The sequence below is a fragment of the Eurypyga helias genome, unplaced genomic scaffold (assembly GCF_000690775.1).
Source record: "Eurypyga helias isolate BGI_N326 unplaced genomic scaffold, ASM69077v1 Scaffold23047, whole genome shotgun sequence".
NCBI classification, from domain to species: domain Eukaryota; kingdom Metazoa; phylum Chordata; class Aves; order Eurypygiformes; family Eurypygidae; genus Eurypyga; species Eurypyga helias.
This window is the reverse complement of record NW_010260099.1, coordinates 2,578-19,744: the sequence shown is the minus strand read 5'-3', so window position 1 is coordinate 19,744 and position 17,167 is coordinate 2,578. Positions and strand designations below refer to the sequence as shown.

The 17,167-nt window shown below is 41.4% G+C and overlaps 1 protein-coding gene across 1 annotated transcript; it reads right to left on the bottom strand.

Annotated features, from left to right (window-relative positions):
• Positions 1-3,417: 3,417 nt before the first annotated feature.
• Positions 3,418-16,794, bottom strand: UBXN2A (UBX domain protein 2A). Its single transcript, XM_010154938.1, has 6 exons — positions 16,746-16,794; positions 15,183-15,318; positions 13,307-13,416; positions 11,605-11,745; positions 6,552-6,716; positions 3,418-3,783 (listed from the first exon to the last, which is right to left on the bottom strand). Exons 1-6 carry the CDS (start codon positions 16,784-16,786, stop codon positions 3,495-3,497), a joined length of 882 nt encoding a protein of 293 aa, XP_010153240.1. The 5' UTR covers positions 16,787-16,794; the 3' UTR covers positions 3,418-3,494.
• Between the last annotated feature and the right edge of the window lie 373 nt (positions 16,795-17,167).

The window sequence follows — 17,167 nt, the reverse complement described above, 5'->3', positions numbered from 1 at the left end:
GCAGAGGGGCTCCAGCCCTCTGAGAGTGGGCCTCAGGATGGGCTGTATGGTGGCAACAGCTTCTGGGGGTGTTTTAGTTCGCAGACTAAATATACCAGTCCCGGCCTTTGGAAGAGTTGCACCGTTTTCCGATTTACATGAGTTCATAACCACACCAGCCAGCAACGCCATCTTCTGTCAACCCGACGTGAGATCACCCAAAAACCGCACTTGACCCAGGAAGCACACTGCGGGAAGAGCTGCTGCCCTCAAAGGCCCCGGGGCAGAGCCCGTTATTTAGGCAGTACAAGTTCACCACCACCACTCTGCCCACAGGAAAATGGTCTCAAACTATGTTCTGCATCAGAGGGAAAATCAATGGTGAGACAGCCTGAGAGAAGAGACCTTAAACAAACCAAGAAGCCCACGAGGGCTCTGTGCCTTGGGAAGATGACGGATCTATACACAGCCCTGTGTGTCAGAGAGCTCCGCTACTGACAGGGTCACTTGGTGGGTGCTGGACGGCCACTGCAAACTGGCCATGAAGTACAGATACGCAGGTCCTGCACCACCTCATTTGATAAGAATAATTGTAGCAAATGTGCAAAATTCTGAAAGAACGAGGCATTAAAAAGTTTTAAAGAAAACAGACCTTCAACAAAAACCTGAAATTGTGGCCTTAGTAGGCGTTGAAAACTCACTGAAGCTTTTAGGCTTCAAGGGGTCCTAAAGGCTGAGGCCAGATGGGCTTCAAAACAGAGATGGACTGCTCAGTCCCTTAGCCCCAATACATAATTTGGCCTAAAACATCCAGCTAGATACAAGGTATGCATGTAACATTAAAATTCAACATTTAGCTTAATTTTTTTCTTCACCCAACGTCCTCGTAACAACGTTAAATCTTCGTCATCTGCGTTTGCATGTTTCTTCACAAAGGAAAACACTACAAAAAAACATTTCCTTCCTTGGTTCTTTTCTAAGCTATTTCAATTTTGCCGTAAATTATGTTAATGCACAAGCTTTACTCAAAACAGTGAAGGCTTGTGAAGAAACAATGAATAACTGATAGTATTTGCGTGTTTCACAAACTCAAGCATTGATCAAGCTAGTTTTACTGCTGTTTGATCAATGCTCAATAGCGGTCTACAGGGCCGAGCAAGAGATTAGGCTGTCCAGACACTACAGGTAGCTAATCAGTCTTTACAAATTGACCAAAACCAAGTAGATTTAGGAGAGCCCTGTATTCATTCTAAAGATTTTCTCCAAATTAGGAAATAAATTATCCAATCCCAGGTCATTGCCTTTTTTTAAGGGCACTTTCTAGTCTAACATGGTATGGGTGCAGTCAGCATCACTCTTGATTTTTTTTAAAGATTTGCTCTCAATTTGTAATTAAGACCATGACACTTTGAAACTGCGAACACACACTCAAGTACACCAAAGCTAGAGCCAGAAACAGTTGATTCCAGTAAAGCACAATATATAGCGAGGCAGAATCAAGCTATCCAGTCTCTTAAAATACTGGTAACAGACATGAAAAATGTTGAAATACTAAATACTTAACTGCTCCTTTCCAAAAACATTGTTGTCTGATAACAACAAACATGGATTTACCTACCTTAAGATTTGTTCCCCACCCCCTATTTCAATCAATCTTACACTAATTACTTCTTTGGGTTTCTAAGTTGCAAATGCAGGACTAGTACGCTGCTACGTTGACATTTCACGCACCTTTTCGATGGTGAGAACAACTGAGCTTACAGTCAAGCATGCATGGTTCTCCAATACTTAGTTTTACATTAAGACAAATTCAAAAGCACCAATTAATAGAATTCACTGTTCAGGAAGCTTGGCAAGCTGAGGGCTGGATCTGTGCCTGTAGGTGACTTGTCTCTTCCATTTTACCAGTGGATTTGTCTGCACATATCTTGCTACAACTAGTGATCCGGTAGGCTTTTCATGTGGAAGAGTCCGTGCAAGAACAAAGAAAATGTAGTTGTATTATTTGCTGCATAAACCTGAATGACACGGTAGCGCATCAAGTTGATAGCACTGAAAACACTTAACTGCATTGTTTCCAGGGACGTGGGTTTTGACTACGCTGAAGAGATACTTGTGCAGCCGACTTTCATTTCGCCGCCCTCAAACGTACCAGGAGAGAAGCTGCAGCAAACCAGTTTTACCTCCCTGTGAATGAAGTGCATCCCTAGTTTGAAGTAACACAACTTTTAGATAGAATTCAAGTCACTCCAATGTAGTCATTTTCTATTTCAAACATAACCAGGAAATCTCCAAACCATCTTTCATTTAACCATGCAGAAGAAGTACAACCCCAATAGTCACCCGTTTGTGTAGGGAGCACAAACTAGTCAGCACTCACTTAAGGCCCCAGGATAAGTCTTGCCTACAGACTTGAGTTCCACTCACAAACCCACATACTACTTAATGAACACAGTACAAAATACTGTCTTTATGTTGAGTTTTCCTTCAGCGGAACATGGAATAGTTGGCTACAAATTTTACGACTCAAGGACATGAACAGCAAATTGAAAGCTTTGATGGAAGAGGGACAGAGGAGGGAAGAAACCCCAGTTTTCAAATAAGGATTTTAAACAGCTTTGAAACTTGCCCACATGCAACTAGTGTCTCAATCAGCTGGGCAGTTCAGGACAGAGGCAGATACGTAGCACAAAAACAACTGTGTCCCTCTGAGCCACTATTCCTGTATGGAAATCTCCAGGAAAACTGAAGTTCGTGTGTGTCAAGACTGAAAGTGAATCTCTATCCTAATGAGCTAGGTAGTTTAACATCACCCTATCTGTAGCAGCACAAGAGAGGCAGAAACCACTTCAACCACTGGCAGTAACAATTCCTTCAGAGCTTGCTTTGAGGCACTTCACATGCAGTATGCACCAGACTACCTCACTTCTATCTTCTCACACATGCACCTACCACCATGTGAAGACTTGACAGAACATTACACTGCAGATCTTGTGATAAAAGGCGAGTCCTGAAGTTACTGATGTTGAATATTTTCAAGTAAGTTAGTTCAAATGTGAGCTTCCCTGCAGCATCTGTTGCCTAAAAGTTATTGTGAGAAGAATACAAACTGCACCAGTTTACAACCAAAATGTAAGTGAAACCAACCAGTTCAGTTTCACTTCAGTCCAAAGTGCAAAAATAAATACTATTTTTCCTTAAAATGTGCTCTCAGTAGTAATTCAGTCTGAGAGAACTGTTCTGCCTAAATACACTCATTAAAGAACTAAGAAGCTTTCTACCTAAGGAAGTTCTAAAGATGACCTGTTGGTAGAGTTATCTCTGCTACATTATATTGCCAGGCTCTGACCATCAAATGTAGTTGAAAATACTTCTGTTACAGCAGATTATAGCACAGCACACATTTTGCTCTCTAAGAGCACGGTATGTGAGGATGAGAGTGCATCCACATATTGCTGGTTACATTTTTGGTTTTGTCTAGTTCCGCCTGTATGTAGTTTTTGGCCAGTTAAAAGCTAACTTGATCTTGTACTTTTAATAGAGTTATCTTGCTCGTTCCTGAGCTGTGCCTTAGGTGTAGCAGCAGTTTGACAGTCACCCTCAGGTGCTTTTATCTCTAAGAGTCTGAAAGGTTCCATTGTTTTCTGAGGTCTCTGTACAACAACAGCATTTTGCAACTTTGCTTCTTCTAGTGTGAGTGTCTCGTCTCGCAGCTCTCGAAACGGCAGTGAAGTAGTCAGTGTGAAGGGAATGCTTCCCTCTGATCCTTGATACTTCGTTATGAAGTCTCTGACATGGCTTATTCTGAGGGGAAAAAAAAAAAAAGAGAACTTGGCATTAGAGAGCTCCACACCCAACACAAACCACACACACCACGCACAGCCACCACAAGAAGAGAATGAGACACCCTCTTCATGCAATAGCTGATGGCATAGAAATAGAGGAATATAGATGGGGTGGTACCCTGAAGTGCCTGACCCACTTAGGAGGCAAGGACCCCAGTCCCAAGGGAAAGACCATCTTATTCTGGGCACTCCAAGATGGTAGTTACACACACCTACCATTTCTTAACCAGCTGGTGGAGCTCTTACCTGAGGTTTCTGTAGCCAAGAACTAGAATAAAGATGCCTCCAATGTGTGGTACATTTAGCAGAACCATAATAACAGTCAAGAAAAAGGGTTTGCAAAGATTTGTCTGGATAGCTTATGAGTTAACCAGATCTAAATATAGGCTCCTTCTACCAAAGCAGGTGCAGCACTGAATTCATTACAGATTCAAGCTGCCTGTTAAGGTGTGAGGAACCTTGCGACAAGTGAGCAAGACAGGTTTTGCTGCAGAAGAATCAGGATTGACTAATTTAATTAGAAAAAATGAAGATGACAGGACACATCTCTACCAGTAAAATAAACACAGTATCAATACCCATTCACTGTTCCTAAGACCAACTGGCAGACTGGCCACTGGCAAATTATTAAATTCATCCTTGCTCTCCCCCATGCAGCCCATAGGCTTCACTGCCGCCTGGGAAAGGTCCAGGACCAGGGTTAACATCTGAACCAAGCCTAGATACTGTCAGAGAAAGTACTAGTTGGCTTGAGGGAGAACAGTCCTAACAGTGTGGTACCATAGGTGACCAAGTTTTCAAGCCTTAGCCATGCTTACTAGGGCAGATAGAGCTAGCATCTAACTCCTCTGCACACAGGCTTCAGTTAAGAGACAGTGCTTGGTATTCTAAGCCTAGAGCCTGAAAACCTCAAGGAGGAATAATTTTTTGGTTGGACATTTACAGGTGTCGACACGCATTGTATCAAAGTTCATCACATCCCAAGAGCAACTTGGGCAATTAGCCTTCAGCTATCTGCTTTAAGATGAGCAAGTCCCTTTCCAGACTCCATAGCCACTGCTCCAGGGTCACAGCAACTTAGCAACTGCTCAAGAAGGCACACAACTCCATTCCAGACATAGCTATGTATGCTGCTCCTACAGCACTGCCCTGCCAGCTGCTTCACTCTCACGTCTCTTGGATTTCCCAAACTGCAGTATTACAATGCTACCTGCACTTCTGCTCCAGTGCTGTAACTTCAAATCTTTCACCAGTAGTCAAGCCAGACCTAGAGAATGAGTTACTGTGGCACATACACATTCTATATGCAAAAGAGTAAAGTAATCAATTTACCCAGGCACTGCAATGTATGTGCTACAGGTTATTTACCTATCATTTGATTACCAAATAGCTGAATGTGTTCTGCTTCTCCACTGACAGGAGCGTCATACATGCAATCATAACACTTAAGGCTATGAATGCTGAAAGGATTTTCCTCTATTTCTTATTAGCTCACACCCACTTACTATAATACTGCACAAAGGTGCTGGTCATGTGGCAAGAAGATATGCGATGAGTATTTACTGCAACCTACTTCAAAAAGAGCTTTGCATCAGTAAGACTTTTCTGCTTGTCTCAGGCTTTTTTTCTGTCCTCCAAAAGCACTTAGCAGCTGTTCAAACGCTATTTACCATGCAGGCAAAAGCTTCTAAATATACTTAAATGTACGAAACCTGAAATAATTAAGATATAAGTCCTGCAATGAAGTATTCATAATTAAAATAGCAATTGACCCTTCAGCAGTACAATCACAGCAGTGTTTCAGTTCATACTTCAGGCCACTAACAGTAATAAATCAGTACAAGTTAAAGAAAAAGTTAGTCATTAACCTTCAATTGCTGAGCTTTCCTTCTGACCAGCCTCAAAGACATACACAGTTTATTCCTGACAGCAGTCTGGGTTGTGTTAAATCTATGATCACTTTAAATTGCTTCACAGAGAAGCACAGGCGACATAGCCTTTCCATATGATGTGACTGTATAGTAATGGAGTAATTTCTCAAATTGCAAATTTGAGAAAGGTCTCTAAAGACAGTAGTTCTACAATTTAAACAGTTAATCCTGCTTTCTCAAAGCTCCTGCATACATATGCTGTGCTGACACCTTCTGATGCTGTCCCCATTTATAAGCCTCTTCAGGAACTGGAAATTTTACTAATTAAGAATAAATTCATTGGATGCAATCTATTCTGTCCATGCTGACAGGACAGACGTGCAGGTGCAGAACCTCCCCAGTGCACTGATCCTGGCCCTCCTCTAAGTCACATCTTCCAGCTCCCAGCTGTGCCCAATGACTATCTGGGTTTTACTAACCAACTTGCTCCAGATGTAGTCATTTTGTGAGAGATCTGTCAACTTAAAAGCCACTTCCTCTAGTAGTGAGCAATACACACACCTTAACTGCCACTAGCCTACAGAGAATTCCTACAGTTTCCTCAGATTTTCCTTTGCACTCAAGTAACACACTATTAATATCTGTTCACATTCCTCTTATGCCCCTCTCTTGTCAGCTAAAGATCAATTTCTCAAAAAGTTTGAAAGCAGGTATTCTAGATACAGCTGAACAGCAGCCCAGTGTGAGTGAACTGAAGAGGCGGATTATTCACGAACTTGGAGACTTATCAAGTGTACGGACATGGGACAAATAGTTCAGATGCAAAGACATATGACAGTGCTGAAATAAATCTTACCTGTGTGAAACATTGAATTTCTGAATTATTCTTTCCCCATCAGCTAACCAGATCTGGATGTTAGTGACAGGCTCCAAATCATTTAAGGGTACTAAAGGCAGGCGTCTTTTGTTGCCAGCTCTCTGATGATCATCTATTACTTTAGAGATTATCCTTGGAGCAGCACTGAAAAGAAAAGTCATATGAGGTTACACCTTCTGTGTATGTCCATAAGCTTGAACCTCTCTCCAGACCTCCATTTCCACAGCTTTCTGCCTGGTATCAGGGTGCACTGATGACTTTTCAAAACAAATACAAGAATACTGACATAAATGTCAGCTTATTTGTTTTTTTAACCATATGCCAATACTTTCTCTTGACGACCTCAACATGCTAAAGAATTTCAGTTTGCTCATGATAAATATTTTTACAAGACAGAAGGGAACATTTAATCAAAGGATTAAATAGAAATACACAAGAGCTGAAACATGACACCATGCATTTTTTTGTACTCTAATCACAGGTGAAACTTTCAGAGGTTTGAGTACTGAATTTGCATAGTCAGTGCTAATTTTCACCATAATGTGATTACAGTAATTCAATTTAACTGAATGTTTTTAGCCTTGATTTAGACTCCAGCATCATCTATTTCATCTCAGAAGCATTACTCATCTAGCAAAGGAATTTACTTAATGTGAAAATCCCGGCTGATGCATACGGTGCTTTGGGTTTTTTTTTTTTCCCCTCCTAAGGGACAGCTGACCCTACCATAAGGGCAAAGATGGATAAAAGGACTTGACAGAATACAGGAATCTGAGTCGAAGTGTGTGATCTTGAAAAAACCATATTATTGGCAAAAATGTTGGTTCTGAAGTATCTAGAGCTTAGTGCTTCTTTCAGGGCTAAGCTTGTTCAGCACGTACTGTTTAAGTCATCGTGAGGCCTGATCCCACGGCATATCCTCACCTCGTGTGAGCATAACCAGATGTTCGCTTGCGAAACAACAGCAGTGATTTAAGGAGTTACCATTTCTTCTCTGAGCTGCGGTCACTGACTACATGAACACGGTGGCTTGTAGAACAGCTTTTCCTTTGCACAGAAAATCGATGAGTTACTGTTCTTGAGCGAGAAGTCAGTAACTGATGGCCATGGATTAACAGTCTTAAGAATACTACATCTGCTTTGCGGACAAACCCCATCCTGACATCCTTATGTTCTTACATGTGTGTTTAATAATAAACCAGAAAAGTCACAGCTAATTTATTATTAAAATAAAGATGTCTAATGACTTAATATATTCAAGCTAATAAAGTTAGAGTCTTGGGCTCAAGTCCTTCTCAGTATGAGGTATTTCAAAACCTCGTATGAACCACTTCCTAATTAAGTGCCCTAACTTCCAGGCTATCAGCCAATAGAGGTACTTTTTATTTTTTCCATTGAAACTCTGCAAAAAGAATGAGAATCAAGCAATCTCATTCCCAAGTGAGCGATACGAGACATTCACTGCAACTGGAGGCAGATGAGAAGCACAGAACTGACTGGTTTGCATTACAAAGAAATCAGCTGGGGAACAGGAACTGGGAACCAGCTGATTCCAAGAGGCACATCTGTTAAGCATCCCGGTAGTCCAAGTACAGGTCACCCACTTACTGTCACCCACCTATGTAAATCTACCAATGAACTTGTCTCACACCCAGCTTCTGTTCATGCTTGATCTCAATACAAAAATAAACCCTAATTGCTCTCCAGATTTGGAAAAATACACTTGAACACCAGCAAGAAAGTGTTAAAACAGTCTTGGGAGCAAAAAACAGAAGTTCAAGTCATACTTCAGTCCAGCAATGATCAGCTTTCGCTGTCTGCTTGATCACTGGGGTTCATTCCAGGTTCAGACTCTGAAGTGTGAGCTAGTTGTCTCCAGTACAGCAGAGACCAGAGAGGCAGCAAATCCTGCAGCTGCCAGGCGTCTGGTTTAGCCTGGGCCCAATTAAGTTTCAGCCCATCAGTCACAGTTGCAGTTCAGAGAACTGTCTCACACGGATACAGATTATGGTGTCATTCTCAAGCCAACTTCTCTCACAGCCACATCTCAGAATTTGCTGTAGGCAACGGAGATGGTTCTTTCAATAGCAAGAACGTGTGAAACCGAAGCCAACATGTTAGGCTAAGCTGCAAGAGAAAGTCAGAAGATCTATGTTCACCAAGGTTTAACGTGTTTCTATACTTAATAGCTTTGCTCTCGTAGAGCTGACAGATACAGTCATCTGGTCGTGGAAGCTTTGGCTAGAGCCACAAATCAAGAATCTAAGCCTCTTACTAGCCTGAGATCAAAGCATTACCACCCCTTTTAAAGGCATATTCCTTTTTTTTGAGAATCTTATAAAACATATAAACTAAAGATCGAAGAGATGCAAGAGCCTTCTGTCAATTTTCTGAAAACTCCCAAGAGTTAGGTATCATGCCTTACGCTGACAAATGGATAAGAAGCTTGACACACCATGTTTTCCCCTGATGAGGTTATAGAGCAAGCCCACTTTGTTACAAGGGATTTCAGTCAATAGTTTGATGAACATGCTTCTGAGGCAGTTTTTAAAATGCACTGATAAGATAAAAGTGCAGTTGCAGATCTTGTTACAGTCCCACAATATTAGGTGCAGCTGAACAGTGGTAGATAAAACAGAATATACCCATTAGTTATACAGGTTCATAAGGGGTGCATTGGGAAAATCTGATTTGTTTCTCCTTTACAACAGAAGGGGAGGTCAAACTCATCTGAGTTATATCAAAAAAACTATCATTTCCCTCCAACGTAAGTTTTAATGAGCCAGTAAGCAGACTCGATTCATAATGGTTCATCCACCACATAATTCATCCACCTGGGAACACTGGCAGAAAATCTAGAGTATTAAAAATATATTTATTTGATAAGCAGAAGTTTGACCAGGTCATGAGCTGAAGTAAACTGCTCAGTCATTTGCCTCTCTCATTTCTAATTATGCACACAAATAGAATTGTGGAGGAGTTCTATAGCTTAAAACTTGTTACAGGTCTCGGGCAGCATTACCATTTCCCCACAAAGCTTTTCTGCTGAAAGAGTAGCATATACATGCAACGGACAGCAGGAAGTGAGCAGTTTATGGAATAAGAGCACTTATGGCTCATGTTTCCAGCATCAGCAAAAAAATATTTCCTTGTTTTTAAAGAAAAGCCTCTGAAAGCATAGCACCGAAAAGATCAGCAAAAGTAGGAGGGAAAAAAAAAAAAAAGGCATTTTATCCAGTCCATAAAGAACAAAAATGCTGAGCAAGTTGCAGGATGTCTCAGTGTACAAGACCAGTCAACCGAAGTTCACAGAACAGCATGTTTCAGAACCTAACTGGCCTACTGGGAAGCAAGATCATTACTTGCTGTAGGCATGACAGAGCACGACAAGCAGTTGAACAACCTACCGTTTAGCACTGGTTAGCAGCAGAAACCTACCACACTGCACAGCTTCTTCCTTCTGCTAGATACAGGTCGACTAGTACATAAAACAAGGTTACGTTATCGACCTTCGCTTGCTCAGGATTTCAGCGCTACCAAAAGCAAGTCTCGCAGCATCGCATCCATCTCTCAGGGGAAGGTTCTCCCTAGTGACTGTACCTCCTCAAGCATGTAGCAACTGAATGGACCGTGCTACAGAAACAGATGAAACTGATAAAAGATTCTTGCCTCTCTGAGGCAGCCTGGAACTACTCATCCTTTACCATTATCCACCTCTTACTCCACACATTATTACCTTTTTGCCCTGCCTCACCTGTTCCTACCCAGGTCACGCTTTCTCTCAGCACAAGCACAGGGCCTTAGCAGCAAGCTCTTTCCACTTAAGCGAAACAAGCTGTTCAACGAAGGTTTCACCAGACCCTAACTCCAATTGGCAGGTCACTAAGCCGTTCTATCTGTGAAGGTTTCCTGCAGGCTCCTGAGCAGGTTCTGTTCCCTTGGCTGCAGTCTGCTTTTATGGGCACGTAAGACTTACATAACAGGGATGTACGAAGCAGATAATTTGGCAGGAGTAAGCAAAAGTCACAGGGATCAAATACGTGAACTCTTGGCCTGACCCTCTACAACAGCCTTCCAAAATATAGTACTGTTTTGGGTATAAATCAAGTCCAGTTTTAGCATTGGCATTAGTGGCTGACCCTCCCCAACCACAAGAGGGTCAAGGAATAAAGGAAAGAGGATCAGTAACATGCTAAAATGTCTTACTGCAGTAACTGCCTAGTTAAATATTGAAGAATTTAAGAGAATGCAAAATAACCTCTTACTTCACTTCCTTTTATGGGAGTCCTACTCCCCTCTTCTCACACAAAGTATGAGCCTTAAAAGAGATTCTTTTCTCTTAAACCACAGAATAGAAAAGCAACAGCCTTTCAGCTGGAAACAGTTCTGCTAATATAAAGACCTTGAGCAAAGAAAGCCAACAGCATCCTGGCTGTATTAACAGGAACCCAGCCAGCAGATTGTGGGAGCCAGTCATCCCCCATGCAGCACTCGCTAGACACACCGAAATACTGCACTCCGGTTTGGTACCCAAAATAAAAGAACCATGTCAATAAACTGGAGTGAGCTCCACAGAGGGCCACTCCGACAGCTGCAGCCTCGAGCGCTCGCCCCGTGAGGAGAGGCTGGGGGAGATGGGCTTCTTCAGCCTGTGCAAGAGACAGTGTCAGGGGAACACCTAACTGCAGCCTGCCAGGATCTGCTGGAGGTCATTAGGAGGAGGGAGCCAGGCTCTTCATGGTGGATATAAACTGCAACCACAGACATTCTGACTGGATAGAAGGAAAAATGTATTTCCCATGAGGACAGTCCAGCACTGACGCAAGCTGCACAGCTTCCACTCTTGCTGGATTTCAAGGCCCCACGGGATAAAGGCCTGAGCGATCTCATCTGTCCCCACAGCTGACCCTGCTTTGAGCAGGAACTTGGATTAGGGAACTCCACAGGTCACGTCTAAACTGAAGTATGAGATCCTTTGCCATAGGTAGTTTCCTTCAGCTACTCAAATCACAGATCACATCAGACTACTCACCTTCCTAATCTGTAGCCATGTCCAGAAAAGGGATGAAACATTGGCTTTTTTGATGACAAATACACTTTATCTTTTTTATCTTCCACTTTCACATCTACCTCCTCCTTATCAAAAACTTTTTGTAGCTCAAAAGGCAGTTCCCTTAAGAAAAAAAAAAACACACAGCACACATCAGAAAAAGAACTACTGTGGTGTTTTCAGTATACAAACCAGATTAATCATTAATACCTGTTCTATGCTTATCCTTTCAAGGACTCTGCTTTAAAAAAAAAAAAATCACAAGTAAAGTATTTACTAAGGGTTACATGAAGTGCATAACATAACTTCAAATTCTGAACTGCGCATTTTTTGTTATTCACTTTCCAGTTAAATGACATCATCACACGTGTTGTTGAACGCTGCTCAGCTTTACTCAGCAGTTACCATTCCAGAGCACATGATGTGTAGGAAGCTCGGTATTGCCATAAATTGCTGCAAAAGGTTCCATTATTTTATCCCCATAGTAAAACAAAAAAAGAGAATTGGCTTTTAAAGACAAAGGACTGTTTAGACACAACATGTCTAATTACAAGTAAACAAGAATATCAGCTTCTAAAAAATCAGACCCTTGCTGATAGCTACACTCTAGTGCAGTAACATCACCTCAGTAATGCTTTATTTGCATTAAGCAGAACGCAACAATCCCTTTGTCTATGACTCTGATGCAGATACTATGTTTTCGGGTGGTGGGGCTCAGCTGGCACAGGAGCTGTACTAAGTGCTTCTCTACCATCAACGGTCATGCAGGAACCATCTTGTAATTAGCATCTTCACAAGCAAACGGTGGAAGAAACTGGCAAACTTTTGCACACAAAGCAAAGGACTTTAAACAATGCACTTAATGCTATCACAACTAACCCACGTGACAGCCATGGAGGAGAAATACAGTGTAAAATTAATATTTTCGATGGGCTAGTAAGGTATGGAAAAGAAAAAACACACTGGCTAATTCATTTCATGTATTTGAAAAGGAACCATTGAATTATATTCTCTTTTCCATTTGTTTGGGGTGAGGAAACAGACTACAAATTAAAGGCTCAAAATTATACTGGTTTGTATGAGCAACCTGCTTTTTTTAAAGCAACACTGCAAACACTAGCAGAAATCATGATAGCAGGCTCATTTTTAAGAGGCAGATAAAAGTCTAATTACTACAGACACAAATGACTGAAGTAGCAAGTTTGTACTAGGAAAAATTACTGAAATTTAAGACTGATGAGAGGTTCTTGGTGTTACATGGAGCAACCATGCCCATTTGTTTTCTTTTTACTTTAAGCCTTAAAGACCACAGACCCAGAAATGCTCAACCACTCGTGCACTGAGTTTGTTAGTCAAAGTACAGCTTGATCAGTAGCTCCTACTGGATGCTCTGACTTGCTCTTTTTTTTTTTTTTTCATCCTGCACTTGCTGTGCCCCCTACCAACACCCGCTTTTATTGATTTCATCAGCAACCATACAACTACGGCAACCGAAAGCTGTATTAAACCTGTTGATGTTAAAACAGCCATTAGCCCTGCAGGAACTGAGACAGGCAGTGGCCTACACTCCTGCAAGGCTACTGCACTGCAGCAAAGCTCAGCAGCTATGTAAAAAATTTAGAGCATAAGCTAAGTGCTATCCAAAGCACATTAACTCAGGCTGATCAAGAACAAAAAAACTCACCCTTTTTTAATGGAGTCCAAGAACTGCTGGTTTGCAACATGACTGTAGCTCCTCAGTTCACCGTCATTTACTGTAAACCCGTTTTTCCAAAGTTTAATGATTACATCAACCTATAAAGTAAGAGCAATTGTTATTATAACACTGATGTAAAGCCAGCTTGGTCTACCCACAGTACCCTATGATTTTAAATCATCCACTGCATGGACTAAAAATACTGAGAGAAGGCTCACTATAATCTGCTCCAGCCCTGTGCCAACAGGCAGAGCAATCACAAGGGGTAAGTGACATTTCTGAATGTCTGGTGTCAGTCAGGGTTAGAAATAAACCTCCCCCCAATCATTCTGCTTTCTAGGTCAAGAACACTACTTCAACCCAGCAGGAAAAACAAAAAAAAAAAAAAAAGAGCTGGAATATCCCAGCCAGCTGCAACTCTTCAGGAGCTAATTTGAGAGCGCACATGCCTGGCATTGGAACACCAGCTACCAGAATAGTCCAGCTGGGGATTTATTAGGGTAAATCCTGATCATTCAGGGCTTTCTGAAAGATAAGAAGCCTTTCACTCAGGAAATGCAGCAAGTATCAGAAAATTTACTTTCAGGCTGTCATACGTTAGGGCTACCCTGGAATTCCTGGCTGTATTCAAAACCCTGCTGCTAGGGGAAGGAAAAAATAAGTTTTTAGTAATTCATTAACTTTGCCAGAGAACATCCACTACTTCCACATCAACCTTCACACTGTTCACTGAAAACTCTCCAACACTGATAGATTTGGGATTGCATTTTCATATTTATGCATCATGCCACTGAAGGAAGCATTTGGTCATCCAGGTCTAATCCCTGAAATAGTGTCTTGACAGACACTTGGCCACAGGTGAGGCATAAGCAGCATGTACAAATGCAGAATTCACCTCACCTGGAAGTAACTGTTATCAAGTGTAGTTCAAACTAAACAATTTTCTCTTATTTTTTCTTTTTTTGCACAGTCTTGATAAAGATGATTGGAACATACATACACAGCCTGTGCAAACTGCTGATAAAATCCTCTTTCGGTTGGGTAATCTTGTCAAAAAGCTACAAAGCACTCAGCAAGATCCGATTCCCTTAAAAAGCCTTGGGGCTCAAGGCACCTGTGCATATGGGAGGAATTCTCATCACGGCAAGGTTCCTCTACAGTGAGCCAGTATGCAAGTTTATCATGGACTAATTATTCCACACCAACTTCCCATTTAGACATGGACACAAGCATTGCCATGGAACACTGTTTCAGAACTGCAATTCTAGGTATTGCTCCCAAAATTCCTTTTCTTCCAGGCTTAGTGGGCATCCATGAATGTAATTTCCAGCAATGCCCTCTGCAAATTTCTCCCTAACATCTTTGTTCTACATGACCTTTTCTTAATCCCCTTCCCAGTGTTTGGGAAAATGCAAAAAGGACAGAATCAATGAGATACAAAGCCATACTAAACATCCCACTACTACCACAACTGCACAAAGGAGTGCAAATGAAAATAATTTGGTCTGTGCCTCTGTGCAAGAAGCCTGCAACTCTCTGAACCACCTCTTATGTAACAGCAGTTGTCATTCCTTGCACCTCAGGATCAGCTTGCCCTCCTTCCCAACAAAGCAGGAGTGTATCAGCCAACCCCAGTGTAACTCCTGGAACACTAAAGCCACTATAAAATAGTAACTGCCAGGAGCACGGAAGCATACACCTGATTGACTACGAGATGGGAGACTCTTCCTACTGCTGCCTGAATTCTGTGCACGTGTATTTACAGGTGTACTGGGTAAGACCGCTGGACCCCTGACATTTGTTTTCCAGAGTACTCCTGGAATGCGATTACATTAAACACAAGGATTTTTTCTTTGCTGCCTACCTGGTTCTGGACTGTAGTTGGGGGCATACATATAGCACCAACCTTCTCAGCTTCTTCAAAAAGGTTATCTACAAAGTAGTCACAGTTTTGTTCCGTACCGTTCAAAATCTGATCGCCGGTTCCCGATTTACACATCCTGCAGAACAAAGACATATGTAAAAATGATGCCTCAGGGAACACTTTAGAAGACAGACAGTTACTCTGGAAGCTCAGTGCCAAGAGGTGCAAAAGGCATGCTCCCCTGCACCCAGCTTACTTGGCTGGTGCCTCAGGTCAGCTACGTGTTGTGCCTTTTCTAGGAACTTCTTAAGAATCTCTAACTGCTATTATTTGCACTTCAGGAGCCCAAGTTAAAAAAAATACAATAGAAAAGGTGAGTTCATCTATGCAGAAGCTTCTAAATTTGGTATCACAGCAGGGAATCCAAGTGAGATGATTCACACGTCTAACTTGGACCATCAAACATTTAACTGCACACCAATGAAAGGCCTTCCTTGAAGCATTGCCATGGGTGACTTCCTCTGCCATAAGTTTTTAAAAAGACATAGAAGAAAATTGCCCTAGGATTTACTACTCAGCCCCTCGAGATCCTCCCCAGTCCCAGCACCATGACAGCACCACTATTACTGCTTCCAAAGTACATTAGAGACACCCAAGAACAAGTGACTCAACGCTGCTGAAGCACGCTGCAGAAATACAATAGAAAACTTCAGAACGTGGAGACTGCCCAAGTGTTAAAAAATGATGTGTTAACCACATCTTTTTATAGAACACTCTATATGTGACAGCTATTTCTGTTAGCTTTTCACCAATCAAAACGCAGAAATATGCAACCTGAATGAAAGATTATATTTCAGTTTAGGTTCTATGCAAAGTAAGAGGATTATGCAGCTTTTAGTAAACACTGCAGGAGTGAGTCCTATGGAGATTCAGAAAAGTCTATTTTAAGCAATTTGGGAAAAAAAAATCCCAGTGCTTGAAAAATATCCAGTTTTACATAAAACTGCATTGAATTCAAAAGCAGCATGCTTACGTGAATGGTAATTAGATAAATTTGCATAAAAATGAATTGTTTGCAGTGTGTCTATGCAATACGAAGAATCCCTGCAGACTAAAATCTTTGTAAACAAAAGAAAAACTCAACAACATTAAAGATGACATTTTGGAAGTATGCCGTCCCCAGCTTAGTTTTCTAGTAGAACAAAAGAAACTGGAGGTGTTATTCTAGGTATTAAAATTATGCTTTACCTCAGGAACACACCTGGAAAATGAAACATCTCTATAGCAAATGTAGAGGTGCACAGGGAGTTAGCAATTTGTAAGGCTGCCTTTCTGTTTTAAGTAAAAATATTTATGCAGCTTCTTGCATCTAGGAAACACTCTAGGTTTGTGAAGCGTTTCAGTAAAATCAGTATTTTTTTTTAAAAAGTTCAGTTTATGTGGAGCAGGTGGATACAGCAACCAAAATTTAAAATTTTAACACAAACTTTGAAAAGGCAGAACAAGACAATCAGCAATAGGAAAGGAAGAAGAAAAAGGGGGAGGGGGAGAACTGGCACCTACCACTCTTTCTTCACAGTTTTGGTATTGTCCATGTCTTTCATTCTGGTGCTCCTCCTAATTATGAAAAGAAGATGGTTAAAAACCAAACGAAACCAAACAACAAACCAATCAGACAAAATACCCAGCATAGTTTGCCTCCTTTTGAAGCTGAAAGAACCTTTATAGTTTTTTCCTGTGTTGATAGTACATTTAACCAGAAATCTCAACCTCCCTCCCACCAAGTCTCCAGATGGTTCTTTGTTTTCCTGCAGTTTCTAATTTAATGACACATGAACCAGGCATCACTTTCAGACATTCAAAAGGGAGATTATTTTTTCATAAAGGTACAGAATAAATTCCACAATCATCATGTGAATTGAAAATACATACCCGCACTCATGCTAAGCGAGGAAAAAATACCTCATTCCTTTTCTGAGCAGCAT